The sequence below is a fragment of the Manis pentadactyla genome, chromosome 5 (genome assembly GCF_030020395.1).
Source record: "Manis pentadactyla isolate mManPen7 chromosome 5, mManPen7.hap1, whole genome shotgun sequence".
NCBI classification, from domain to species: domain Eukaryota; kingdom Metazoa; phylum Chordata; class Mammalia; order Pholidota; family Manidae; genus Manis; species Manis pentadactyla.
The window spans coordinates 176518987-176546682 of NC_080023.1; the positions used below are offsets into that span (position 1 = coordinate 176518987).

At 55.0% G+C, this 27696-nt stretch overlaps 1 protein-coding gene across 1 annotated transcript in view; it reads left to right on the forward strand.

Moving 5' to 3' along the window:
- CDH4 (cadherin 4) overlaps window positions 1-27696 on the forward strand; it is a 471142-nt gene that overhangs the window by 320681 nt on the left and 122765 nt on the right. Inside the window, exon 3 of the mRNA XM_036901831.2 lies at window positions 9827-10053. Coding sequence (XP_036757726.1) covers window positions 9827-10053 — 227 coding nt within the window. The remainder of the gene's footprint in view (window positions 1-9826; window positions 10054-27696) is intronic.

Genomic DNA, 27696 nt, shown 5'->3' on the forward strand with positions numbered 1-27696 from the left:
ATAGACACCAGGGCTTGATCAGGACAAAGGTTGGGGTGAAAGGGACATGGCTGGAAAATGCAAGCTTGTTGCTGCTTTGGCTGATTTTTCTCAGAGGGACAGGAGGTCCCGGAAGGAACAGAGGCAGCGGCGGTGTCAGAACGCAGTGGGGGCTCACCGTCACGGAGACCCAGGCGCGGGCAGGTTTCCAGCTCCCTGCCGGAGAGCAAACAGCATGAGAGAGCTTATGGTGCTTTGTCTGAAAAAGAGTGTTTTATCTGGAGAGGTATGTCTAATGGGAAGTGACTATCCATTTTTTAATAGACTTTATTTTTTAGAACACTGTAGATTTATGGGAAAATTGAGGAGACAGTGGAGGAGTTCCCCCAGTCAGGCTCCCTGTTATGATCGCCCTGGGTTGGGGCAGAGTATTGTCACAGTTGATGAGCCATGATTGATAATTATTATTAACTAAAGTCCACAGCTCACATTAGGGTCACCCTCGGGGCTGTGCTCTCCGTGGGCATGGGAAATACACAAGGACGCCACCATCACAGCGTCACCCACAAGGTGTCACTGCCCTAAACCCCCCACGCTCCACCCGCTCACCCCTAACCCCGGCAGCCACGGATGCCTTCACAGTCGGCACGTCTGGGCCGTTCCCGGGTGTCGTGGGGCTGGCATCACACAGCGCGTAGCTTCCCAGATGGGCTTCCTTCACTCAGTGGTGTGCACGTAAACTTCCTCCACGTCTCGTCGTGGCCTGACGGCTCATTGGACATCCATTTTTGAAGCTAAGGGAAATGGCATTTGTGCATGTTTCCCACTAACATCTGGGTGCCAATGACCCTGGGGGTCACTGCTGGAGACCAGGGTGAGGAGAGCAGGCCCAGCACCTGCTGCCCCGAGCTTCCCGATGGCAGCAGTGACCAGGGCAGTGATCAGGCCAGCAGGGAGGCCACCCTGTGTGCGTGGAGGAGGCCCCATCAGCCAGGGGCGGGGGCCTGCAGGGTGGCCAGGCTGGGCAGGAGAGAGCATTCCTGTGCACAGTGTGGACATGACTGAGGGGGTGTCATGGGGGGCACGCCTGCTGGCTGGTCCATGGATCCGACGGGAAGCCAGTGGGCACCCAGCCCCGTACAGGCGCCGAGTGTAGGTGCAGCCTCCTGAGTGCGCCCACTCAGCAGGTCTCCCTAAGAACCCACCTTCTCTGAGGCAGAGGCCACAGGGCACTGCTGGGGGCAGAGGCTTGTGCGCATTCCATGCGGAAGGCACTCAGGAATCCACGCACGCCCAGACAGGAACCGTGCGCTGGGCCCCTGAGAATGGGCTCACTGCGCTTCACATCACCAGCTGCTGCAACAGGAGTTTGGAGGTGCAGGACGGAGGGAAAGGGGTTGGGGAGCAGAGTGCGTTTGGCTGTCGTCTCCAGCGGGGGTGAGGGCTCTTGTCTGGGACCTGGTAAGTAGAGCACAGAGTGGACTGCTCAGATGGGACATCCAGGAAGCGGGGCCACGTGTGTCCCGGCCTGGGGCTTGGAATTTGGGCTGTTCTTGGCAGAGGGGTGCTGAGGCCACAGGCTGGGCCTCCGCAGGCCTGGGAGGAAGGGTCCCACCTTGCTTTGAATACCTGTCAATCTAAAGTTTTAAAGGCCCAGCTGAGACCAGCAGCGTCCAGCACTTGCAATGGGGGGTTTTCACACGAGGTAGGCACAGGCAGCAGGTTTTACGAATGCTCAACATCCTGAGAAAAGGGCAGAGGCGTGGGGCTTGCCGCGCCGGCACCTGAGCATCAGTTAGCTGGGTGGTGACAGCACCCAGGCCCCAGCTGTGACACTGCAGCATCTGTAATGGCTCCGGGCCCTGCAAATTGCAAGGACTCAGTTAGGGCTTGTGGGAGTACTTGAATAAGCAAATGCGTTCTAAAATGTCATTTTCTTTCAAGAAGTTCAGCTCTTTTATCAGTGAAATGACAGGCCTGGGCAGCTCATTTCCATAGCACTTTCCGGTCTGACATCCTATGGGTGTGTGACCCTCCTAGGAAATTCTAGAAACACGGTGAAGACACGACAGTTTCTCTGCATCATGTGGGTATCCAGCACATGCAGCACACACAGATCTATTTAGGCAGCAATGCAAGTAGCTTCTGGAATTCCAGCTCAGACATAACCTCCTTCAGGAAGCCCTCCGTGCTTCCTCTCACTGACTCCCAGAGTATTCTCCCTGCCCCTCACTTAGGACCCTGGGTTCTGCACTTTGTACCTGGCTATTGCTTCGCACAGCGTCTCTGTCTCTGTTCACTCCCATGAGCACTTGGCCTTCACAGACAGGAAAGTGCGAGACAGGCCGGGAAGGGAGAGAGCCGCTGGTCCTATGGCCTCAGCGGGGAGGAAATCAGGGTGGTCCCCAGCCGTTTCCAGGGAGGCTGTGAGAGGCTCTGGGCACTCATGGGCTCAGGGCCTGAGGAGGCCAGGAACTGGGGACTCAGGGAGCTCCTGGAAGCTGCTGCGTGGACGGAGGCAAAGCTCCCACGCAGTGGACGTCACTAGCAGGCAGGACACCCTGGGGACTGAGTGGCCATTGCCTCTCTGTAGTTCCAAATTTTTTGTGACCCTGAAGCAGACCCAAACCCCATTAACAGGCCCTCCCGTCCCTCCCACCTGCCTCCCCAGCGCCCAGCCACCACCCATCTGTGCTCTGGTCTGTGGGCACATCACTCACCCTCCCCCAAGGGCAGTGACAGTCACCAGGTGGCCTCTCGTCGGCAGGGTGGATAGAGAAGACCTGCAGGAACCAGGGCCTAGCCCGACGGGTGAGCCCAGAGAGGCTCAGGACCAAGCAAGGGCGGCTCTGTGGCGACATGGCCTGGCCTCTCCCGTGGGGCCTCCCTGCCCGGTCCCCGCCCCTGGCATCTTGCAGGGCAGCTGGGCAAGGAGGTACTCGGAAATGCCTCGCGCACACCCTGCTCTGCTTCTTCCTTTTCTCCCTCTTCTTGTGGCCTCTGAGCTTCTCCGTCCCTAGCACAGGGGTCTGTAGTGTGGTGGAGCTTCTGCTGGGGCCTGTGATCCACCGTGTAGATCGATTTCGAGGACAGGCTTCTGCAGCCACAGTGGCGATTCTTAACTTAGCTCACGGGCTTCGTGACTCGAAAAGACTACGGCCCTCTCTTAGCACTGGCCCCAAAGAGGAGGCGGCATGGAGACTTGGGGTTTGGCATCCACTCAGGACAGCCCCCTGAGACCCAGAGGCTGCCTGACCTCCCCAGAAACTGTCCCGAGTGGCCAGGCTGTCCCCTCCTGCCAGAAAGGCCCGCTAATCCTGAGTGGGCTGCTGAGGGCAGGTACCCAGGGCCCTGGGCCTCCCGACGGAATGTCTGCCTCAGCCAGTCCCCCACACGTGCCGGTCATCCTGCTGGCCAAGGGTCCCCTGCCACATGCTTTTCTGGAGTCTTGTCATGTCCCAGCAGCCTCTGCTGCAGTCATACTGGCTCCCAGGTCCTTAAAACCCCACACTTCCTCCACCACAGGACCCTTGCATGTGATGCCTGCATGGCCTGAAATGCTGTCTCCTACCCAAACCTCACGGGACCACTCACCCCTCAGACCCCAGGCCCGCACCAGGTCACCGGGCTGGCTCCTCCCTCTCCCCCTGTGCCTCTGCGGGTGTCACGTTTCTAACATGTGACTTGGGCGATTTCTGCCCACCCCATACTTTGAGCTCTACCTGGCAGGGATTGTGTTTGGCTTTTGCTGACTTGTATCCATAAACAGGGTGTATCCATAAATATGAGCAAGCGAACCCAGCTGCCCACCAAGCTCTGTGCATGCGGTTACCCACATCCCAGGGCAAGGGGCCCTTCCATAGGGGAGCAGAATCCACGTGAGTCCTGGGAGATGGAGCCAATGGGGTCACCTGGGACAGGGGAGGCCATGGAAATTCCTTCAATAACTCAAATAGGCCCTTGGAGTGGACGTTGGCCGGGACACCAAGATGAAAGCAGAGACTGACATTCACGCAGTGCAAAGGAAATTGTGCATCATAGCAGACGGCTGGCCAGGCTCATCCCTGCCCTTTGTCTGCAGGAGAAGCACCCCAGCCCGAGGTTGCAAGCCTACAATGTGACCAGACTCTGCTTTACCAACTTCCAGGCAAGGGGACCAGAGGGGGAGGCCACCATGAAAGTGAGGTACTGAACCTCGAGTTTTCTGGAGCTCAGCCCCTCCCGTGATGTCCAGGCAGAGGGTCTTCCGGGCAGTTTCTGCTCGGGCTTCTTGAACAGCTCTGGGATGGTGCTGAAGGCCCCTGCTCGGCGTTTAGACACACCTCAGGCAGGGTAGATGCTGCCGGCAGTGAATGGCGCAGCCTCCCTTCATTCCTGAGCATCTTCTCAGAACAGACCTCCTGCCCGAACGTGCAATTTGTCTGTCCAAAGGGAGAGACCAGTGCCGTGTGGGCCAGGGAGCCCCAGCAGCCCACCCCCAAGAGCTGTCAAGTCCTCACCCTGGGTTGGGGGGCCGGCGTCTGGGCCCCCAGTGTGCAGAGACAGGATCCCAGCAGGGTCGGAGTCCAGAGTGCTGACTGACCCCACACCCTGCAGGTTCCCTGGGGGCCCTCAGCCTGCTCCTGGGCTCCCCTGGGTGACCCCAGAGAAGCCTGGAGGATCCGACCAACCACATTGTCATTTCCAGCTCCTCCCACCACAAGCCTGTCTGTCTCCCCTGGTAGATCCCAGCACCAGGCGGCAGGGAGCCACACATGGCTGTGAACAAGTGACCTTGTGTGACCTTGGCCGAGTTCCTTTGTTCCCCTGGGCCTGTCTTCTCCTCACAATGGGTAGCATGCATCCTGGCCAGAGTGTAAGACAAGCAGGCATCTGCCCGACACCTGCCCTGGTCCGGGCACTGCCCAGCCTTGCCACCACGCTTGGCTGGTACCTGCATTTTTACGGGAATGGAGACTGATGCTCAGACAGGCCATTGCTTTGGGGTCCCAGCCCCACCCCAAAAGGCCTGGCGGTGTGGGTGTGTCTGGGCAGGCCACGACCCCTGTCAGGAGTACGTGCCGCCCCACATGCGCACCTGGCAAGGATGCCAGGGTGATGTCCGCTACCAGCGGGGATTCCTATGCAGGGTACAGCCAGAGGCTTGGCCGCAGGCGGTGCTGAATCCCACCCGCAGGGCCCACCGGCCTCGCCCAGTGCCACCACTGTCACCACCATCACCACCGAGGGGACAAACTCTGCAGGGTTTGCAGCTGCATGTGCTTAAACAGTTGGATTTAATTTCTCTCAGGACTCCTGTCTCTTGTCAAGTTTGTTTAAAACTAATGGCATAATTAGCAAACCGTGGGGAGATGCCTGCAGCAGGTCCCGGCGTGGGTAGGGAGCGCCAGGCAGGCCCCACGTCATGGAGCGCGATAGAGGAGGCACTTTCCAAGCAGACCTCCCGTGGGGCCGAGGAGGGGCAACCTTCCCATTCCCACAGGGGAGTCCTCGTCACCGGAAGGGCTGGTGCCTCCCTGCCAGGTCGCCGGTGCTGCAGACCCTTCCGGCACGCTCAGCTCAGCCGTAGCCTCACACTTAGACACAGGCACCCCCAGGGTGGGGTTTTCCAAGCAGCAGAAAGATCCGGCATGCAGACCCAGATGTGCACATTGCCAGACATCTGGGGGGTCTCCCTGCCAGCCTCCTGGGGGCCCACCTAGCGTGGCAGGCTGGTGTCGGAGATCCTGAGGTCAAGGGTTCCGCTCCTGCCTCCTCCTCCTGCAGGCTCCCAAGAAGGCATGATGTGTCCCTGAGCCTGTTTCCCCATCTGCAGAATGGGGGCGATACCCCCTGCCCACCGTGCCTTCCTGCAGGAGCAGGAGCAGAGCGCCTCACGCTTGAAAAATGGGACGCTTCCCAGAAAGCCCTGGTTTGAGCCAAGACAGTCGTGAAACCTGAATTGAAGTCAGAATAGGGGGGTTTTTCCCTATTGCTGGGTTTATCTAGTAGACTGAGGACAAGTTTCCTAGGGAGTCCCATCAGATTTTACCTTCTCCTGAAGACTGAGAGAAATTGGAAGATCAAAAACAAGTACACTGAGAAAATATTAACCAGCAATGTCCATGGGCGGCTCACCTCCGCGGCCGGGACGCTGGCGGGCTCCCCCTCCGGCGACTCCCTCCGGTATGGACGTTCGCATCTAGCTGGGCTCAGGGCATCTCCCACTGGTTCCCAGAGAACCTGCCACACTCACGAAACTGTCCATTTGCCCCGGGGATGGGGGGGTGCAGGGGGGGCGCTGGGCACGTCCGGGCTGAGTGCAGAGCAACAGACAAGCGCCCTCGCTGACCGGAAACTCCGGGCATCGCCTCCCTGCAAGGGAGGGGTGTCATGGGAAGGCCTCGCGGTGTGTCGCCCGGACTGTGCCAGCACCATCCGGGGCCCCGGGGACATGGTGGGAGGCCAGGAGTGGCCCTGCCCCCTCATGTCGGCAGGCCAGGAGGACACAGGAAAGAAAACACAGAAATCAGGGAATTCCAGACAGAAGGGGTCCCACGGGGTGGGGGCAGAGGAAGCAGTGGCCGTGGGCTGCTCCAGCACTGGCGTCCAGCGGCTTGCTCCTGCGCAAGCACCTCGGGGTCCTGGCCACGCCCACCACTGCAGCAATAGCCTGGGTCCCCCAAGTTTTGTCCCAAGCCAGCCTGGAAACCACCGAGGGTGGGGAGCCTTCTCAGGCCCCCAGTTCTGGGACCGTGGCTAGCCCCCGCCTGTCCTGGCCCACAGGGGCGCTCATGGGCCCTCTGTGCCCCAGCAGCACTCGGCCCTGAGGGAGGGGTGAGAACTAGGTGCTGCGGGCGTGCAGGTGCCAGGATGTGTACCAGGCTGCATGCAGGGCCCAGCGCCTCTCAGTATGACCTCACTTAGCACCATATTAGAGCGACCCCGTCCAGAGCAAGCCAAGTGACAAATGGCTACGTCCAGGCTTTTCCATGTGCCCAAAAGGGTCCCCAGAAGAAGGGGTAGCTTCTCCAAAACCCACAGCAACTGCCCAGCTCTGAGAAGCTGAATGGGGTCTTTCTCCTTGGAAAAGTAAATCAGAAATCTGTGGGCCTGTGTGGCCACTCCCACATCATCATGGGCCGGGCTGAGTGCATTTCCAAAGCCAATGGGACAAGACAGACAGCCGGGAAGACCAGGGTCTCCTGGCCAGTCTGCAGAGGCCAGAAGTCCAAGGTCAGATCAGGGCTGAGCTACTGGGCACCCTTGAGAGGGTACAGTGAGGACAGGCTTAGAGCCTGGGGTCAGCCCAGAGTCTGAACTGGACACTCTGCCTGGTGATGCCCAGTGCCCAGCACTGCCTCTGAGCTTCCCAGCAGCCTGAGTAAAGAGGGAAACCACCTCATTCCTCCTGAGAGCCCTTCCCCAAGTGCCCTCTCGCCCTTTTACCGGGGAGGCAAAGCATGGGTGACATTCTGAGGGCGTTTGCATGGTAAGCAATTTAAACCTACATGCCACAGGGTTTCAAATCTGAGCGTTGGTTTAGCCAGCACGAATGTTTTGTGGATGCCCCTGGGTCTCAGAAGGACATACCTTACTGATCTTTCCGCGGAAAGAGGCCACAGCCCAGCAGCAGGCAGGAGCAGGCGTTGTTCTGAATTCCCTTCCTTCTGGAGAGCGGGCGCCCCACCACAGGGCTCTTGGGATGGCCCCCGTCTTCCTGTGAAGCAAGTCACAGCCCCTGCTGCCCACCTATGGGGGCTCAGGATCTCAGCACGGTGGGGAGAACCTCGCCGTTGCGCTGAGCGGATCAGCCAGGTCGTGGTTCCGTTGAAACCAGATGTTGGGATTTCACATTCTCACAAAGCCCACCCCCCACAACCCCCCGTGCTTTATCGTGACTGGACGGGTCACAGACTAGAAAGATGCTAACTTTGAAAACCCCGCAAAGGTCTCACAACACCCCATGCGGAGAAGCCCTCATTTTATCCCCCAGGCACGGTTCCTGGGAAGTTGGACATGACGGCCGCTTTGATGGCACCATCTTTAATGTCCTTGAGGGTCTCTCATCCACAGGGGACCGCCACCGTCTGACAGGCTGGTTCCTGGGGACGGTGCTCTGAGTCTCCCACTGGGGCGGCTCCGGTGCTGGTGATTTGTTCTGAAAGCAGCTTCAACGCCTCTTCTTATGTCACCAAAGCTCTGTGTCGATCCTTGAAGAAATGCAGAGGCTTTGCCACTTAATCCCGGAGAAATCCGGACCCCGCCCCACCGCCCCGCCGCTGTCCGGGTGCATTAGTGCTATTAGAAAGTTGGTGTCAGAGAACAAAGCGGCTTCTTTACTTGTCTGTGCTGATCTCTGAGCAATCACAGAACTGTCATTTTTATCTTTGTCAGTGACAATGGGGTATCAGGAATGATTGATCCACTCAGTTTGTGACTGATTTGCATTTGTTTACCATTGGGGCAAACAGGTCTATAAAAGCAGCTTGGAATTTTTCTGTCCTTGGAAAAAATGTAATTATTCCCTTGTGGGCAGGGGTACTTCATGGAGTGGCAGCCCACTCAACCTTGGGTGCCTGTATCCCTCCAAGGACCCACATGCACGTGGCTCTGCAATTCGTGCACATATGCATGCTCCCTCGGGCCAGACAGGGCGGAAATGCCTGGTTTCATCACATTTTAAAACATTTTTGTTTTAAACCCACAAGTGGAAGGTGCCGGGAACTGGGGAGATATCTAATGTGAAGTATTTGAGATGAGGGAACATACACATTATTTGTTATTCCAAGGCAAGCAACAATAAAAGGTGAACGCAGGGGGAAAACACTTTATCAAATGTAACAGTGAGGCGGTTTTTTTAGTTTCTAGAATAAATAGTAATTAAATCATGCAAGCTGTGATAGTGAAATGGCTTAAAACACCATTCCTCCCACCATAATTGCTGAGGTACCCACATTTTTATAAATACTAGGTAACTTTATCCATCGTTTTTATCAGCGGAATGGGATACTGGCTCTTGGTGCCTCATAGTCACCACAGCATTAGGTGGCCGCTGCAGAAACATTTGTGTGAGACACACGCTAATGTGGTGCCAGTGAGTATGCCGCTCCGGGGGTGTCTTTTCTGCAATGCAGTTGCAAATGGCCAGGCTGATGGAGTCATTAGGAGGGCTGGCAATCCAGTGCCTTATTAATGTTTGGGAAGCAAAGCAGAGTCTGTGCCCAGCAGTGCCCAGTAGACCCTCTGCCTTAAACTCCATCTCCAGTCCACTAAGAAAGCACTTCGCTGTGCCCAGGTCCCTGCTGCCTGGCTTCTGGCCCCGCCCTCCCTGGCAGAGAGGGTGCAGATGTCGGGCTTGCTTCTCTGAGTAACAGAGTGGGCCAGAGAGCTCTGCTCAGAATACCACCTTCCCCCTGCTCCTTCCCTGCGACGTAGCCTTCTGGGCTGGAGAAATAGATCCATTTCTATTTGGGGCTTTAAAGTGTGCTGAGGGCAGAGGGTCCTCATGCAGGAGAGTGGGGGACAAGCGAGGGGACCATTTTTAGGTAGAAAACATCTACCACACAATAACAGACTCCAAAGACAATAGTGATGAGGGAGACGCATTTGCAGAGGTGGGGAACAGCTGTGCTTTAGTTAGATGTGATGAAAGTGCATCCTTTGCTTTTTTTTCTTCTTTTTCTAAGGTCTCTAGTTAACTCCGTAGGTGGTAGAGATAAAACACAATATCTGAAGGTGGAAAACGCAGTTAAATGGCTCTTTTCCTGGTGCTTGTTAGAGACCTAGAAGCTGCCATTGAAACAGTAGTTGTGTGGCCCCAGTGCCTGCCGGGCCAGCCCTGACCCTCTCCTCCGTCCTCTTGCAGTCAAGTTCAGCAGCTGTTTGGGGACCAAGGGGACGCAATATGAGACCAACAGCATGGACTTCAAAGTCGGGACGGACGGGACAGTCTATGCCACACGGGAGCTGTGGATACCCTCCGAGCAGGTGGCTTTCACTGTGACTGCGTGGGACCGCCAGACGGCCAAACGTTGGGATGCCGTGGTTCGGCTACTGGTGGCCCAGGCCTCGTCCTCACACTCTGGACACAAGGTGAGGTGTGACTGCACGTGGTGGGCTTGGTGAGTGTCCTCCTGCAGGTCACTGCAGCAGAGCCTCTGCCAGAGCCTCCTGAGGGCAGGGCTGCCCCGGTCCAAGAGGACCCTCTGGCCTCCCCACCTTCCTGAGGCTGGGCCGGCATGGGCAGGCGCACGGGCCCTACACTCGGTTTAGCACACTGCTGTCACCTTGGCAGCCTTCATAACTTTTTTGAACAAAGGTTCCATGTATCCACGTGTCCCCCAGCCCCAGGGCTCGCTCCCAAGACCTAGAGAGAAGACAGAGGCCCCGTGGCTGCCTATGCAAAGCAGCCAGAGAAGCTAGTGCAATACTAATTCAGGGAGAGAGAGAGAGCTCCCCTGGACACAACCCAGCCAGGCCCACCTCTGCCTGGCCCTGTACACTCCCTCATCCATGCTCCCAAGATCCAGGGCCAGACTCCCAGCAACCCCTGGTCAGTCCCAAATTCCTGAGCATCGGGTTTCAGGTGTGTAACAGGGAATTAGGTCTGGTTCATTGTCTTCCCACCCTGTGTTTTGGGAGCTGCGGTGGCCTTAGGCATGGGGGTGGCCAGATTAGCAGAGAAGTTCCAGCCTGGTTGGCTAGCCCATGACCACCTGCCTGAAGGGTCAGGCAGTGGGGAGGCAGAACGCATGCTAAACCCCTCACTGGTCATGTGAGGCCTTAGGGATCACCAGTATTATTATGATGCCATGTGCACGGTTCGCTGGCAAAGGAAACCCAACAGTTGAAGCCAGGCAGGCCACCTGCCACAGCATCCATGGGTGTCCCCTCAGACAAAGGCCCATGGGGATTAAAGGGTTAAACCAAGTCCATCAGATTCCTTCCTACAGATTTGCCCAGAACCTTACACCACTGATGGGCTTTGTGAACCTCAGTGGGAGGCGTCTGCAAGCTTCCCCAAACCTGTTGACCAAGGAACCTCTTCATGGAATATCTTGCAAAGACAGGTGTTTCCAAGAACCCACTTTGGGAAGACAGGGACCTGTGTTTCATTTCGTCTTGCTTTTAAACAAAGGACAGGTAGCAGGTTGGAAAAGAGAAAGAGGCGACTTAGGTGGAAGACTTCCCCTCTTAGGATGAACTGACCAGCCCCCCAGGAAGTGTCCCTGGGAGTTTGCCGAGCCAGGCACTGAGACGCGTTCCCAGCAGCAGAGGGCACCACGCCGTGCGCCTCACCTTGGGTGTGCTGAGGACCCTAACACACACGGGCGTGGTTTTCCATCTTTCCTTGGTGATCATGACAAGACACACATGCTGGTGAGGAAGCAACAGCACGGCCGGTCCCGCAGCTCCCAGGACCCTGTCCCACTAGGGGGCCCCTCCCTCCAGGCAGGCCAGTGGGCTGAAGGCTGTGCAGCTGCGGTAGGGCTTGCAGCCCAGATTGTGATGCAGAAACTGTGCCCCCTGTGAGCAGAGAGGAGAGCCCCTTAAAGCCCATGGTCGGCCTCAGATAAAAGGCGCTAATTGGAAATGTAATGATCCCTTTTGTCAGGCATGTTGATGAAGTGGTTTCTGGTGCAGCTAATCCCTGACCCTCCGCGGAGATGACTGCAGTCAGATAGTTCCAGGACACGCTCACCTGAGCCCCTCGTCAGGCTGGCCTTAGAAGCACCAGCGGGCAGGACAGGGGCTTCAGATCCGGGTCTCAGGCTCCGTCCTGATGAGTCTGGCGGGAGGTGACTGTGGGGCTGCAGCTCTGAGTGCATGCACAGGACGGTGCAGGCGGCAGGCACCCTCTGCAGCCCACCCAGCCCATTGCTGGTGGCTCCCTGTGTCCTCTCACTTCAAACCAAAGTCCCCTGTCCTGACATCCTAGGTCCCGCTTAGGCCTGCCCTCAGTGGTGTCCACTCCTCTAGTCCTCACCGCATCTCTGGAAGCGGGTGCTGTCGTTGTCTGAGTTTGCAGAGAGGGGAGCAAAGCCATGTGACTGCAGCCCATCTGCTGCTTAGGAGGGTCAGTGTTCCAGGAAGGAGTGAAACTGACTTTCTAGGGCTGAGCCCCTCACCCTTAAGGAGCCTGACTGCCTGGGGTACGAGCTGTAGTCAGGCCTTCTCCAGCTTCCTGGCTGATGTTTGGGGACCAGTCACACCGCCTCTCTGAGGTGTACTGCTCCGGAAAATGGGATGGTAATAGCTTCTCAGGAATGTCAGTGAGATCGTGTCAGATCACACAGGTTCTAGGCTCGATGAGAGCCCTGCCGCATGAATGTGGAAACAGTAACTCCTATTGCTGTGTCGGCATGGCTGCAGCACACAGAGTCCAGGAGTCATCACAGCCACTGGGCCTTCAGCAGGCGGTGCCTGGGGTGGGGCGGGGGGCAGAGAAGAGGGTCTGTGGGGGCAGCTGAGTCACTTAGTTCACATGCTCTTACTGATGCCAGCCTTTGAATAATGTCACACTGTATGAGTGGCTTCGGATGATGCCAGCTTGCTGACGTTCCTAGGCACCTGCCAGAAGCAAGGCCAAATCCTCCCAGTAGAAGATACCTCGCCAGGCCTCAAATTATACTTATCTTCTTTTATATACAATGTCCAGCACTCCACTGAAAATGACTAGGCACATGGGAAGGACAAGACACGATAAATAAATACCAGAAACAGTAATGATAAAGACCACAGTACCTCTAGGTAATAAAGTTATCAGACACAGATTTTATAATAACAATGCTTATTTTTAAAAGAATGAATCGGGCTATTTAGAACTGAAAAATATAATGAACAAAATTAACTCAGTGGATAGATATACCTGCGGATTAGATGTGGTTGAAGAGAGAATTCATGAAGCAAAAAATATCAGAAGTAATAGTCACGCTAAAGCATAAAGAGATATACAGAAGGAAAACACAAAAAAAAGTAAGATATTGCAGAAGTAGTAAGAAGTTTCAACATGCCTGTGTTTAGAATATGAAGGGAAAGAGATAAAATGGAGCAGAAGTAGTATTTGGAAAGAATGGCAAAACTGACAACAGACATTCAGCCATCAATTCAAGAAGCCATACAAACTCTCAGCACGATAAATATAAAGGGAACTGTGCTGGGGCACCGTCCTAGTCTGTTCAGGCTTCGCTAACAAAATACCAGAGACCAGCTGGCTTGTAAACAACATGAACTCATTTCTCACAGCTCTAGAGCCTGGAGGGCTGAGATTGGACAGGCAGTAAGCTCAAGGCCCTACGAGGGCCCCCCCAGACTGCAGCCTTTGGACTTGGCCCTGTGTCCTCGCAAGGCAGAAAACAGGGAAAGGAAGCAAGCCCCCTGGGACCCTCTCTAAGGGCACTGACCCCGTCAGGGGCCCCACCCTCACGACTTCATCCAGTCCTAATCACCTCCCAGGGCCCTGCCTCCTGATGCCACCCCACTGTTGGAGGCTAAGCTTTCAACATATGGGTTTGGGGAGTGACACAAACATTCAAACAAACCACAACAGGCATTTTATGGTAAAACAGCTGAAAAACAAAGTCATGGAGAAAAGTTTGAAAGCAGAGAGAAAAGACCAACTCCCTAGAAGGAGTAACAACTGGACTACAGCTGACTTTTCAACAGGAGCTTTGGTGGTTAGAAGACCATGGATGTATTTTTAACGTGGCAAAAGAAAATAGAATTCTATTATTCAGTAAAGCCATCCTCTGAGAACTAACATTGAGTAAAGACATTTTTAAACAAGCAGAAACTGAAAGAATCTGTCAGAAGGTGTTTTCTTTAAGCAAAGATAAGATGATCGGAGGTAAAAGCCTAGAATGAAAAGCCATACAAAGATTCAGTAGATGGGAAAATACCAATGAATAATGACTATAATGGTCGGTGGGATGTAAAACAGGTGATTCAGATTCACAAAGAGAATGGCCCCAACTTTGAGATGGGGTGTGTGGAGTCAGAGGGACCAGGATGCTTCATGTCCTGGAAGATGCTGGGAGTATTAAATTAATAGGATATGTGGAGGAGACACTGACCCTTGTTTTAAGGAAGGTCTTGGGAAGCCACTGAGAGAGTCACAGGGGTGGGTCTGTTACTTAAGTGTGCATGGGACATGGACCAAGACAGACAATATTCTAGGTCATGAATTAAGTCTTGACTTCAGGAGCTACTTAAAGTCTACAGAGTGCCTAAAGTTGGGCTAAATTGCTAAAAGTATATCTGTCACCATAACAGATGTATGTTTTCTCTTGGCATTTGCACATAATTCTGACAAGGTTGTATATGAAGGATATGCTCTCTCTGCAGCAGCTTACTAGCTGGGTGACTTGATGGTGGCATGGTGCTGTGCAGAGGGCTGCTGAAATCTCCCTCCATCCTAGACGTATTTCTCATTTAAATATTTTCACTTCCTCTCATCTCCCTATTTAGGCAATCTTTCTTTAAAAAGAGCTTTAAATAATATAATTTGTCGTTTTAATTTCAATATAAATTTTGAAATGAACATTCTTAAAACAGAAAGAGGCATAAGACCATCTAAGTTCTAATGTAATAGATGGCAAAACAGAATAACAAAACAATCTAAAAAATGTGAGAAAACAGTGAAGAATAGGAAGAAATGAGCTATGTATTTCTCTTTGGGTAAGATTGTGGATTTACAGATGTATTATTTTATAATAAATGAAATAGATTAACTTTTGTAATTAAAAGAAAATGAATTGACAGATTAGATTAAAAAGATCCAACTCTGTGCAGTTTACCGAAGGTACGTGTAAAATGTGTGAAGATACACAAAATTTGAAAGCAGAATAGGGGGGAAAAACAGGCAAATCATCATCAAAAGAAAGTTGCTAATATAAGATTCCTATGTCCATGTGCACTTAACAATATGACTTCAAAATATTTATACAGAAATCTTTAGAACTAAACAGAGAAATAAACAAATATGCAATCAGTGGTAAATTCTAGCAGACATCTCTGAGTAGATAACAGAGCTCGCAGACAGAACATCTCTAAGGAAGGAGAATGAGAGGCACTGAATCAGTAAGTCTGGCCTTCCTGAGACGTACATAAAACATGGAAACCAAGCACTGCTAAAGTCACATTATTTTCAAGTATACACAAAACAATTACAGAACTCACCATAAGCCCAGCCTTCTAGCAAGTCTCGACATACTTCAGAGGTTTAGAATCAAAACACAGTTTGTGTTCTCCCCTCAGAGCAATAAAGCTAGAAATGAATGACAAAGGAGATAACTGAGAAATCCTCATAGATTCAGAAGTTAAAGCTTTCTCGTTAAGCCTTGGGTGGAAAAGAAATCACATGGAAATTAGACAATATTTTGTACCGAGTAGCAAAACTACTGGAATGTAGGTAAGGTCATATGTGATGGAAATGTTTAGCCTTAAATGCAGATACCAGAACCTAAGAAACACAGAAAATCAACAATCTACACATTTGTCTTGGAATTTTATAAAAAGAACAGGAAAGGAAACACAGAGTGAAAAGAAGGAACTAGTAAAACCAAGAGGAAATAATGAAATAGAAGCTAGTAGAGTCAACAAAGACAAAAGTTGGCTCTTTAAACAACTAAGCTGATCAGACTAAGAAGAGAAAAACTGCAGATAATACCTACCAGGAACGAAAAGGGGACATCACGACCAATCTCACGGTCATTAGAAGATCATTTGAGGTGTTATGTACAGTTTATATCAATAGATATGAAAATATATATAAGAAAATGTACAACTTACCAAAGCTAAGATGAGAAGGAAATCTAAGCTGTTACATTATTACAACAAAATTTAAATTCAAATCCTTGTCACAAAAAAAATGCCCACGCTGTGATGGCACCACTGCTAAATTCTACTCAAGCTGCGAGAAGGAGTTAAAGCTTTATCTCAGTGGATAAACTTGTCCAGAGAGCCGCACAAAAGGGCTCACCCTCTAACCAAACAGGCTCCATGCCCAGAACCAGAAAGAACCTCAGAAGAACAGCGAGGGAGCAGGTCTTATACGACCATCTGCTTGTAAATAGGTAGGAAAAAACCTAAGCAGAATGTTAACAAACTCAAATCCAGCCACGTTTACCTAGGACAGATCTTGGCCAGATCAGTGTGTTCCAAGAACGCGAGACTGATTTAACACTTGAAAATTAATCAACACATCATGTGATCATCTCATTAGCAAGTGTTAAATTTAACTTCCATTCATCATGAAAATATTCAGCAAATTAGGCCAAGAAGGGGCTGTCCATCTCCAAAGGGGGCCATCACTAAGCATCCAGTCCGTTGGGATAGCCAAGGCCTTCCTTGACATCAGAAATAGGACAGAGATGCTCTTACACCCTTACGTCACCTGCTGGAGCTAGTTGATGAGACTGACAAGAAAAATAGGTCAGAATAAACAGAACTAGCATTATGTGTGGCTTATCTGACTGTGACTATAGAAAATCTGAAACAATCTGTAGATATTTACTGGAATTAGTGAGGTTAATAGGGTGCTGGGTCTAAAAGCAGTTGTACCTCCAAAGCCCAGGAATAGTTAGAAAAGGAAATTTGAACCAAATGCCAATTACAGTAGCATTAAAAATGATCACATACCTAGAAATAAATCTAATGATTTATTAGAACATTCTAGGCCCTCCCATTGCGCACTGAGAGCAGTTAAAGACCTTGAGAACAGAGGACCTGCCCAGATCATACCTTAGAGGCTGAACGTTGTGGTGATTGTCGGTTCCCCCAAAGGTTTCTGAGCTCAACAAAATCCCAGCATTATTTTTTGTTTGCTTGCTTATAGAAGGGTAAAGAGCTGACTTTGTATTTTCAAATGGAAAAGCAAAGGGCCAAGAATGGTCTAGAACAACACAAAGATGTGGGGACTTGGTCTTTCGGACATCCAGACATCTCAGGAAACCACAGCAGAGGTCCAGAGCCGGGCATTCAGGGCTGAATCATTCTCCATAGTGGGGCTGGCCTGCAATTGCAGGGTGTCTAACAGTGCCCCAGACCTCCACGCCCACGGCAGGCAAAAGCTCCCCAGTCATTGCCGAGGGTCTCAGGGCCACAATGGCTCCATCTGAGAACCACTGAACTATAATAATTAAAACGGTGTGGTTTAGAGCAAGATGCTCAGATAAATGAAGGGGACAGAAAAGCAAGCCCGGGAAATGTTTGTTTTAAAACATCTTCATGAAGGAACAATTTCCATAGAACAAAAGTCACCGCTGTCACATAAGTGATCTAACAAACTTTGTCAAACGCCCACGGTGCAGACACTTGATTTTGTGCGAGCATCGCTGCAGGGCAGAGGTCAGCGAGTACAGGGCCCAGTCCGGCCTGCCGCCTGCCTGTGATGGCCGGCAAGCTACGGCGATCTCTGTGTTTCCAAATGGTTGTATAGTGTCTATATTAATACAGGGTACAGGCTACAGGGCAGGGGGGCACAGGCGGTCACTCCGCGACCTCACGTAGCTGTTCACTGTTTCAAGCTCTTTTCTGCATGTAGTTCATAATTCACAATTTTAAAACTTTTTTTTTTTAAATGCACGCAGAGGGTTTCCTGGCCGGGTCTGCAGAAAGTGAGGAGTTTAGAGGGACACAGAACGGGACTGTTGGCAGAAGGTTCTAGAGGCACAAACGACCTCCTTCACAGGTGTGCTTTGCAGTGCTGACAGTCCCAGGAAGCCCTTGCCACAAGGAGCTTTGAAGCAAACCCCTCCAGTCCCGCCACGGAGGACCCCCAAATGTCCCGGTCTGTGGCTTTCATTCCTCTTATGTCCCGGTTCCTTCAAGGGCAGCCTCCCCTGTCACCGTGGCAGTGACTCTGCAGAGTTGAACATAACTGACAGCTTTACAGTCACATGAACATAAAATTTTGGCGACTTTTTCCCCCCCTTTCCCGTCCTCTCCTAGCAACTATTGAAAGGCTGCTTTTTGTGGGTAATTCAAGCGATGCTAGAATCTGGAGGAACTTTTTTTTGTGCAGTCTTGCAAGAAAGCTGATAGCAATTCAATTAGAAAATGCAAATGAGGTCACATATTTCCCACAGGAGTGCTGAATGGCCCCTGAGGAATCGCAACCATATTCCGGCCGAACAGTAAATACCGAAGATAAAGTTTTCCACACAGTTGTCATCAGACTGGCTGGGTAGCATTTGGAAGTGGCAAAGGACCTGCGGGTATACTTTGCAAAAAAGAAACCGTTGTGTATGAAATTAATCCTGGGCCACGTCAGCATTTATAAAAGATTACATTCTGCGGAGCAACACCCCAGACACCAGGCCCAGGGGCTGAGGCGCGTTCTCTCCCCGGGGTCCTGCCTCCCAGGGGTGTGGGCCTGACTGTGTCCCTGTAAAGTTCCTGTGTTGAGGCTCTACCCTACAGGACCTCAGGTGGGACGGTATTTGCCAGTAGGGTCTGCAGGTGGAATTCCCTAAGGTGAGATAGGACTGGCATCCTTACAGGAAGGGCCCACTGGGCACAGTGGCATGCAGGCCGAGTGCTGCGTGCAGATGGGGACAGATGGGTCACACTTCTGCAAGCCGAGGAGCCCCAGGACAGCCACCAGCTGGGACACAGCCTCCCTCACAGCCCTGCTGACACCTGGATGCAGGACTTCTGGCCTCCGGAGCTGAGACCATGAGTGTCGGTTGTGGCAGGCCCCCTTCTGCGGTGCTTCGGTGACCCCGGGACCCTCACTCAGCAGGGGTGTGGCAGTGCCTTCCGGCTGAGCTGGGACCCAACCCCAGCAGAGTGCAAACAGGCCCCAGGTAATCCCTGAAGGTGGGATGTCAGTCCCGAGCCAGGGACCCCACCCAGAGCTCCAGATGCCCCCAGTCCTCTCCAAGCAGCCAGAGGGATGAGGGTCCCATGCCTGAACCTCAGCACCCCAGATTCAGGAGTTTTAACTGAAGGGCATCACATGTGAAATGTCACCTTGGAAAAGCAGCCAGAAGGTCAGCCGGTCACATGAGGAACGGAATGCCACCTTCGGAGAGCAGCAGAGAGCCTCCTGCCCCTTCCAGAAGATGGCCTCGAGCAGCCGAGAAGCCGCAGCTCCCATCCAGCCGTGGTGTGAGCGGCGAGCATGGAGCCAGCCATGCAGGGCACCTATTTTCCGTGGGAGACACGGCTGCGACCACAGACACGGCCCCCCACCTTGGCCGGTTCAGACGGAGCCGCCCGCACCAGGTCGCCTGGGGACCAGGAGAAATGTGCAGTCCATATACTTATGTGTGTTTCTGCACGTCAAAGACCTGCACAAATTTCTGGGCAGAGGCTGTTCCCTCCCAGAGGCTGAGGTCGTGGCCACCTCCCCTGTGATGGGCAGTGGACCATAGATGTCAGTGGATAAGTAAAGTCCCCAAATGAACCACAGCTTTCCACTCTGCTGTGTCCAGGGGTCAGGAAGGTGACATCTGAGTTGAGACCTGAAAGGAGAGGAAGCTACTATTGGGGACAGAGGGGATGGAACCAGGCCAGGGGTCAGGGAAGGCCCAGGCAGCACACGGGGCGAGGTGCAGGCAGGTCCCCAGCCAGGCAGCCCTTGGTTAGGCCTTTACATTTACTTTAAGGGTGTGCTGGGGCCCCAGGGAGGGAGAATGGGGCGCCCTTGCAGACGGCGCCCAGCCTGCTCTCCTGCCTGGTGGCGAGCGCAGGAAAGGCTGAGGGGAGCGGCTGGACTGGGAGCCAGGCCTCCGTACTCGCTCACTGCCCCGTCCTGGGGGGCTCGCCACCCAGTGCCCGCTCCCTCTCGCCTCCTGGGTCCTTCACCTCCGACTCCCAGCATCTGGTTCATGAAAATCTAAACACCATCGGAGGGCAGGGTGCCACCCGCACCCACCACATGCACCCACTCTGCCCGCAGGCTCGGGGCAGGGCTGCTGCAGGGCCGGCCAGCCCCTGCTCGGGGATGTGCGCCATGCTGCTGTCTCTCCGACACGGTCTCCCCAGAGACCTTCCCCCCAGAGCAAACCCAAGTGCTGCCACGCTGAACAAAGGAAAGAGGCCCCTCCCCGCCCCTCCCACACCCTCGTCCCCTTGTGGGGTGGGACCGACCCCCAGAACCTCTGTACTCGGGCTTCCAGCACCAGCCCCCCTTCCTGCCTCTCCCCAGCCCACACCGGCACCTCGCAGGCCCTGGCTGCCTCCCTCGCGCCCCAGGGCTTCGGCACACGTTCCTCCAGGTGCTGGCTTCCGTGGCGAGTCTCCTGCAGTCCCTGGGCAGCTGATGCCTGCGGCTCCTGCCTCAGCTTCGGGCACAGCTGGGGCTGACAGTCCCTCTCCCGCTGGACCTGAGTCTGTGCAGGCGACCGGCCGGCCTTGTTCTCTGCGGGGCCGCCATGCCAGCACCTGGCACCTGGTGACCCTGAGAGAGAAACCGGGCTGGTGGGGAGCAGCTCTGGCAGTGCCCCCGAAGGTGGGAGATTGCGGTTCACAGCCAGCCTCCCAGCCAGCCTTGCACAGGTGCCTTTCTTGCTGGGCCTTGATCTCCCCTCCGCCCCGACAAGCCGAGCATCGGCCACAGGGCCCCAGAGGCCTCCTCCAGCCTGGGCTTCCCCATCCCGGGGTGAGACCCCCCCCACAGCCCCCAGGAGAGGGCGAGCATGGCGGGAGGGGCACAGGCGCATCACGGGCTCCACCGCCTCCCTCGAGAGCGTAGCCCCGTGAGGATGGCACAGGCGTGCACGGTGGGCACAGCACCCGGACCTCCAGCAGTCCAGACTCAGCCACCAGTCTGGTTGCACCAGGGTCCTGGGCGGGGCTGGTGTGGACACGGCCGTGCGTGTGCTGGGCGCCCCGCGGAGGCCCCGCCTCGGGAGTGTGGGGAGCCCAGCCGCCCTCTGTGGTCGTGTACAAATGAGGCCGCATTTCCCAGACCCACACGGGTTTGGCTGCATCCAAGGCCCTGGCTCCCACAGGACACTGCATTAAAAAATAAAATCCTTCTTATTTCTGAGGAAGATGTTATGTGAAAACAACATAAAGTGATCACGGGCACATTTGGCCACAGAAAGACACCCAAAAAGGACAGGCACACCTGGGGCCCAACATGGCCGGCCTGGAGCCTGTGGGCAGAACAGGCTGCAAGGGGGCCCCCTGGGCACCTCTGGGACACGTCGCTGGAGGTCCAGCCGAGGTAGGGCTGCCGGTCAAAGCCACACGCATCCCGGCCGGAGCCTTCCAGAAGCATCCACCACATGAAACTGGCCGTTTTCACACTAGCTGACACCAGCGTGAGCAATTGCCTTCAGTTTGACCACTAACAACTCTGGGAAAAAGTAACACATTTTGCTCTAATTTGCTAATTTAATTTAATTTTTTTATTTTATCGTGATGGAAATTTTTTCCTATAAACTGAAGAGTAATTTCATTTAAGATGTTTCTAGCTAAACATAATTTTCTTGATTCTCGAGAGCAAGTTCTCAACCAAGATATTCAGAGGAGAAGTCTGGAGACCTCTTGGGTGTCGCAGGTGGGGAGGTGACAGTGCTTTTAGGAAGGCAGGGGTGCTGCTGGGAGGTGGGGTTGCTGCTGGCATCAAGTGGATATACCGCAGGGCTACTGCTCAACTCCCTACATGGGCCTGGAACAGCCCCACCCCGAGACTGACCCAGTCCCGGTGCCGGCAGTGCCGTGGTGCGGAGACCCCGGACTAAAGTCAGGCACTGGGGGTCGTGGTGCACCAGGGCAGTGAGAATGGCTGGGCACTTGGTAGTGAGACACACATGCACACGTGCGCACCCTGGGGCTTGTGCAAACATTTTGGAGCCTCCTTTCCCCACTTTCCTGCACGTGGCTGGTGACCTTGACGATGACCCGTAAAGCGACAGTGTCCACACCCACGAGCTGCCCTGTCAGCTCCACCCCCTCCTGCCACTCCCGGTGCTGTGCAGTTTGGTGTGCTACCTATTTGCAGGGACACAAGGCTAAAGAGTGCTGGGGGTGAGCTTAAAGATATTCATCAAGAGACACGTGGTTTTGATGCCAATCTGTGGTTGTGCAAAGCTGCCCCAAGGACCCAATCCAAACTGTCCCCAGGGCTGCACACACCCTCGGAGCCACAGCCCATCTGCCCGGCGAACAGTGGGCCTGGGGGCCAGGGCAGCAGTGATTTCAATGCTCACCCTCCCCAGCTGAGGAGCAGGGGCCGAGGGCCACCTCAGGCAGGGGACACGGCCAGAGCTCAGACCCCAGCCCCCCAGGCCAGTCACCACACTTCTGGGTGGACCCCTCCCAGGTGTGAGCAGGATGGTGCCCTGCCTTCTGAGTTGTCACACGTGAGTGAACGGGGCAGCAGGGTCCCGTCACCGCCTCACACAGCAGGCAGCCTGTACGGAAGTGTCAACCCCGAGACTCTCCCTCCAAACAGACACAGGAAGAAGGGACCCAGGAGACCTTTCTTGTATGATTTCTATGGGAATCTTCCGAGCGATCCCTCCTCTGGGAGAGATTGGAGCTAAGAAACACTGCAGCGCTTCGGGTGTGAAGGCGTCACGTCCCCCCCAGTAGTATGTGGATGGAGGGAACCTGCAAAGCGCCTTTCCAGAGACAAACTCACACGGAGGTTTCCTTAGAGTGGCTCGCATGCTCTGTTTGTTGAAGAACAGACATATCTTTCTGTTATTTTTTTGTGTGTTTGTTAAATACCATTTTATTCTGTCCATCCCCAGCTACCATGGAAACCAGCCAGAAGGCTGCAGAGAGCACCCTGGTTAACTATTTTAAATATACATGCTTTCAGGAAAGCAAAACGTGCCATTTTTCAAATGCATATTGAAAAGAAAGTAGGAGGTCGCGGAAAGAACTGTCTGTGCTGGTTTCCATGCCTCTTTTTTTTTTTAAGAAATATAATTATCCTCATGAAAATCAGTACCAGGTCTGACATGTGGTTGTCGGGGGGTGGGGAGAGCATTGTTTCCTTTATAAAATCATGTTTAACCCAAACTGTAAGAAAGCAATGCAAGTGGGAAGATCAGTGAATCAGAGACGTGGAAGGAGGGGTAGATAACATTGGTATTTGGGGACTTAGTCCACCCGCCCTGTTCTGACAGGAGTTGTCTTAGTCCACTAGGCAGAAACGGCCTGTCCTTCCCCGAGGGTTTCATTTCTGCTGCAGAGCCCTGTGAAATCGGGGATCCTGGAACACCAGGCTCCAAGTTGTGTTTTTATGGCTGGCATTGGCCACCTATTTACCCAAACATTAAAGCCATCCAAAAACAGTCAGATGAGACTGCGTACATAAACAGACCTGAGGCCACTCTGTGCGTAAGAGTCCCCAGGTGCCTGGAGAGCCAGAGGCCAGGCGCTGTCAAAGGCAGGCCGGCTGCAAGGGAGGTGCCAGTGGAATGCCCTGCCGGCTGCTGTGTGCTGTCAGTGAGGGGACCGGCTTATGGCTGTGGACACAAAAGGGGACCATGGATTTACATTGGGTGTCAGAGCCCCCAGAACCTTCCACCCTGAGCCCCCCTTCTCCCCACATCGGCCGGCAGAGCACGTTCCCCTCCCCCGTGCGCCCAGATGCAGGGAAAGCCCTGTGGTGCCCGCACACTGACCACAGACAAAAGGGCCGCGTGGGCTGCCCGGCCAGAAAGCCAGGAGGGCAGGTACGATCAGGGAGGTCAAAGCTGCCAGGTCCTCCTCCCCGGCCCCGCTCCTTACCATCTGTTCATGCCAATCCCAGCCACAGGCTCCGCCTCTCCTCATTAGGGGCCCCCTGGGCCACACGCCCATCAGGGACGTTAGATTACACAGGGCACCTTCCCAAAGAGGCCCCATCTTGGGTAGGGAAAGCCAATGATCACTTTTGGGTGAGGGTGTGCTCCGTGAAGCTGACCCGAGCCCCTGATCAAGAAGAGGCCTCACAAATGTCAGGTCACAGAGCCCAGGTGGCATTTGTCCCACAGGGGACAAACCTGGGCATGTCCATGAACTGCTTTTATCGAATCAGGTGTATTTGTGCCCACGCTGTTTTCTCTAAAGGGGGGATTTAAGGTGCTACGGAAGCACCAGATCAGCCCGGGGCGACTGTGTGGGATTGTCTGTCGGGGACGTCAGGCTGCATCTGGGATCCCATCCTCAAAGGTGGGGGCTGCTGGGCTCCCCCTAGAGAGGCGCTCAGGATCTGGCATCTGGGAGTTTTGAAGTAATTTCCAAATTTAAGCTTCCTCTTGAAGGAAATGACTTCTGCTAGGCTGCCTTTCAGAGGACAGAGGACGCACACCTTCCCCACCACCCTTAGCAGAGACAGCAGGACACCCCTGTGGAAAGGCCTGTGCTGGGGAACCCGCTCCTGCTCCCCATCCTGCCTGCTACCCACCTTGGCCCTCACCCATGGTTGCACCCACCAGGGAGCTAGCACTTGGCTGCCAACGCAGGAGCATGTCCACCACGCAGACCCCTGAGCCCCGCCCTGCAGGGCCTGATTGGTTAGGTCAAGAAGGGGTGCAGGGAACCCGTCATCTGCACCCCTATCTCAAGGAAATTTGAAGTCATTGCATGTTCCCCTGCTAGCGATCCATGCCCACCTCAGGCGGAGGAGGCAGGGAGGGCTCCCCAGGGAAGAGAGGCTTGGGGAGTCTCTGCACTGAAAGCAGACCCCATCAGTCACGCTCCCAGTTCACCATCACCTCAGAGTATTTTAGGAGTCGGCCCATTTACTGAAAAGCTGGTGTTCATATCTGGCTCTGCCTAATTCTGTGTTCCTAACAGATGCATGGCTAGAAAATAGAAAAATATGATAAATTATAACTTTTGCACATAGATTGGAGGAGGTGCATATGATTAGAGTCTTCCCCAACATCATTTTCCTCTTTTTCTCTTTAAAAAAAAAAAGGTACTAATTTAAAACCTGCCCCAGGTCAATTTTGTATTATTCATCTTTCGCTGAGCAACAATGGAAGGGAGATGACCCAGCTCTTCCCGATCCTGGGGAGTCCCTGAAGACCTTCCCCAGAAGCCACTCGCAGTTACACTCTGATCAGATGCAGAACAACCCTCCGCTGGGAGAGCAAGCGGGCCGGGAGCTCAGGGAGGCCCCCACCTGAGGAGCCTGGGGAGGGGCAGCAGGCGCGTGGGGGGCAGCCTGGCGGGGAAGGTGTCGGCTTGCCCTCTGACATGCAGCCTGTGCATGAATCTCGGGCCTCGCCGTCCTGGGGAACGGAAGGCTGTCCTCGCTGTGTCCAGCCACCTCTCACCACTTTCCCTAAAATAATAGCCTTGTGCTCCTCGTTGTAAGGGCTCTGTCACTTTATCCCTGGAAGAGAGGATGCCTGCCTTCGAGATTGGTCCAGACAACCTGCCTAGAGAGAAAGGCCGGGACCACCTCTCCAGCCTCCCCAGACCGCCACCTGCCATACACAGAGGAGGACATGATCTGAGAAGGGGACCCGCCCAAGCAGGCCCCAAGCGCCAGAGGTTTTTTCTTCACCAAGGCAGGTCCGCGGGCACAGTGACTCCGTGACGGGTCTGTGTCACTCAGCACTGAGACCGCTTACCTTCCCCAAAATACGGAGTGGAGCCGACGCCCCACAGCCATGCCCCAGCAAACCGCCCACAGCCCAGTGGTCTGGGTGGCGTGGCCCCAAAGCACAGAGTCCATCCAGCCCATTGAGTGGGGAAGCTGAGACCAGAAGGAGTGAGGACTCAGGTGGGGAAGCGCCCCTCAGGGAGCCCCCATCTCAGCTCCGTGCACAGCCGATGAGCCTCGGGGTTGGGCGGCGGCCTGGAATGAGGGGCTCTTTGTAAGTAGAGCTGGTCAAGAAGCAGGCAGAGTTAGGGCTCCACAGGAGCACCGGCCTCTGTGTGGTCTGTCCCAACGCGTCTCCCCAGGCCCCCCGTCCCAACGCAGTCTTCCGCCCCTTTGGGGAAGCACCCCTGGGTGTGCACTGGGCACAGAGGTACTGTGGCTCAGTCCAGGCCCCTGAAAGACGCCCTTATGGGAGCCCACCTGACACCCTTTCTGGCTGGCCAGGGCTCCAGGGGGTCCAGAAAGCCAGCACACCGCACCCAGGCTCAGCTGCACAAGGACAAGGGCCCCGGGGGGTGGGGAGGTGTCGGTAATCACACAACATCCAGGGGAGGCTGTTTCCGGGTCAAACACCATCTTTGGGCGCCCGGTCCCTGGCTGTCTGCTCCTGCCTGTCAGGAACCCCCCATCCCTCCACCTCTGGGCTCTCCCCTCCTGAGCTTACGTGCACCCCTCCATCCACCAGCTACTCGCATAGCATGCAGGCCAACCCCACCTGGCCACGTGGGGGCCACAGCCAGCACCTGACAGTGTGCGCCAGGCTCTTGGTACAGGTAGCCCTGCAGGGAAGTCCGTGGGAGGGGAGGAGGCAGAGGAGGCATGACCGGGGCCCCACCAGGAGGCCACGGGTGCCCAGACTGCCCAAGGGCCAGAGCAGCCACCCTGGAGCGGGTCCAGGCAGAAACCAGCTTGCATGCAGCCCTGAGCAGGGGGCATGACTGGGTATTCAGAGGGAAGGGACGAGACGAGGGGCCAGGAGGCAGGTGGGCCTGTGGCTACACAGCCTGAGAGACCATGACCCCAGTGAGACCCTAATCTGGGAGCGGGGAGCCCACCCCCTCCAGCAGCCAGGATAGGCCCCTGCTTGGGGATCACATGTGTCCCTGGGGAGGCCACCCTGGCCCGGCGGAACACCGAGCTCTGATCGCCAGCCTGGGCTCCCACGCCAGCCCTGGGAGGAAGTCAAGGGAGGGGGTGGATGCAGCCCCGCCTCGGGCACCCAGAATGAAGTGCAGGGGTGCTCACCGCTGCCCTCCTGGGCACCATTCCCCCACCCGCCGCAGCCAGGGGTTTGGGTGAATTCTTTCTCCTCCCCATGCCTTGATTCTCTCACCTGCGGTGGAAGGTCATGGGATACCCCTAAGCCACCTGCTCCCCAAGCCCACCCCTCTGAGCACAAGCCTCGTTTCAGGCCAGGCTCCACCCCCAGGTCTCCCTGCTGAAGCCCACACTACCCTCTCCTCTCTCTTCCCCTGGGACTCTGGCCCAACCTGCAGTGTTGCTTCTCCCCACCGTGAACCTGACAGCAGAGCTGAACTGACAGCCATGTGCTGGTCCTCCCTGGACGTCACCTTGTGTCACCCACACATCCCCCAGGTAGTCCCCCTGGTTGTCCAGGTATCTGTGTTGTCCTACATCCATGCCTGCCCCGTTCCTGGCCAGTCCTTCCCAGCCTCGCTCCCCACGGCAGACTCCTCTTCACCCCTCAGTACCCTGTCCAGGCATAACGCTCTCCATGAAGCATCTCTGCCCTCCCCAGATGGGTGCCCGTCTGAAGCCCTACCCATTTGGGGCTGTGCACTGATCGATGCCCCGTGGAGAGGTGGTCCCCCTAGGATGGCGCCTGCCCCGCCCCCCACCCCCATGATCCAGCAGCCATCGCTCTGACCAGGGCTCCCCCTGCCCTGCCGTGTGAGTGCCTGAGGGCGTGGGGAGGGCTGTTAGTTCTGCTGCCAGGCAGGAAACATGCGGAGCCCACACTCCAGTGTCCTCTGAGTTTGCTCCGTGCCGACTGGTGGCCCGTGGGACTCTACGACCACTCCCAGCAAGGTGGGACTGAGAGAGCACCTCGCCCCCAGGGCAGGACATGGGGGGTTCCCGACAGGCGGGAGCAGAGAGCCAGGGACCGGGCGCCCATACGTGGGGGCCCTCAGTATCTGGGCCTGAGGTTA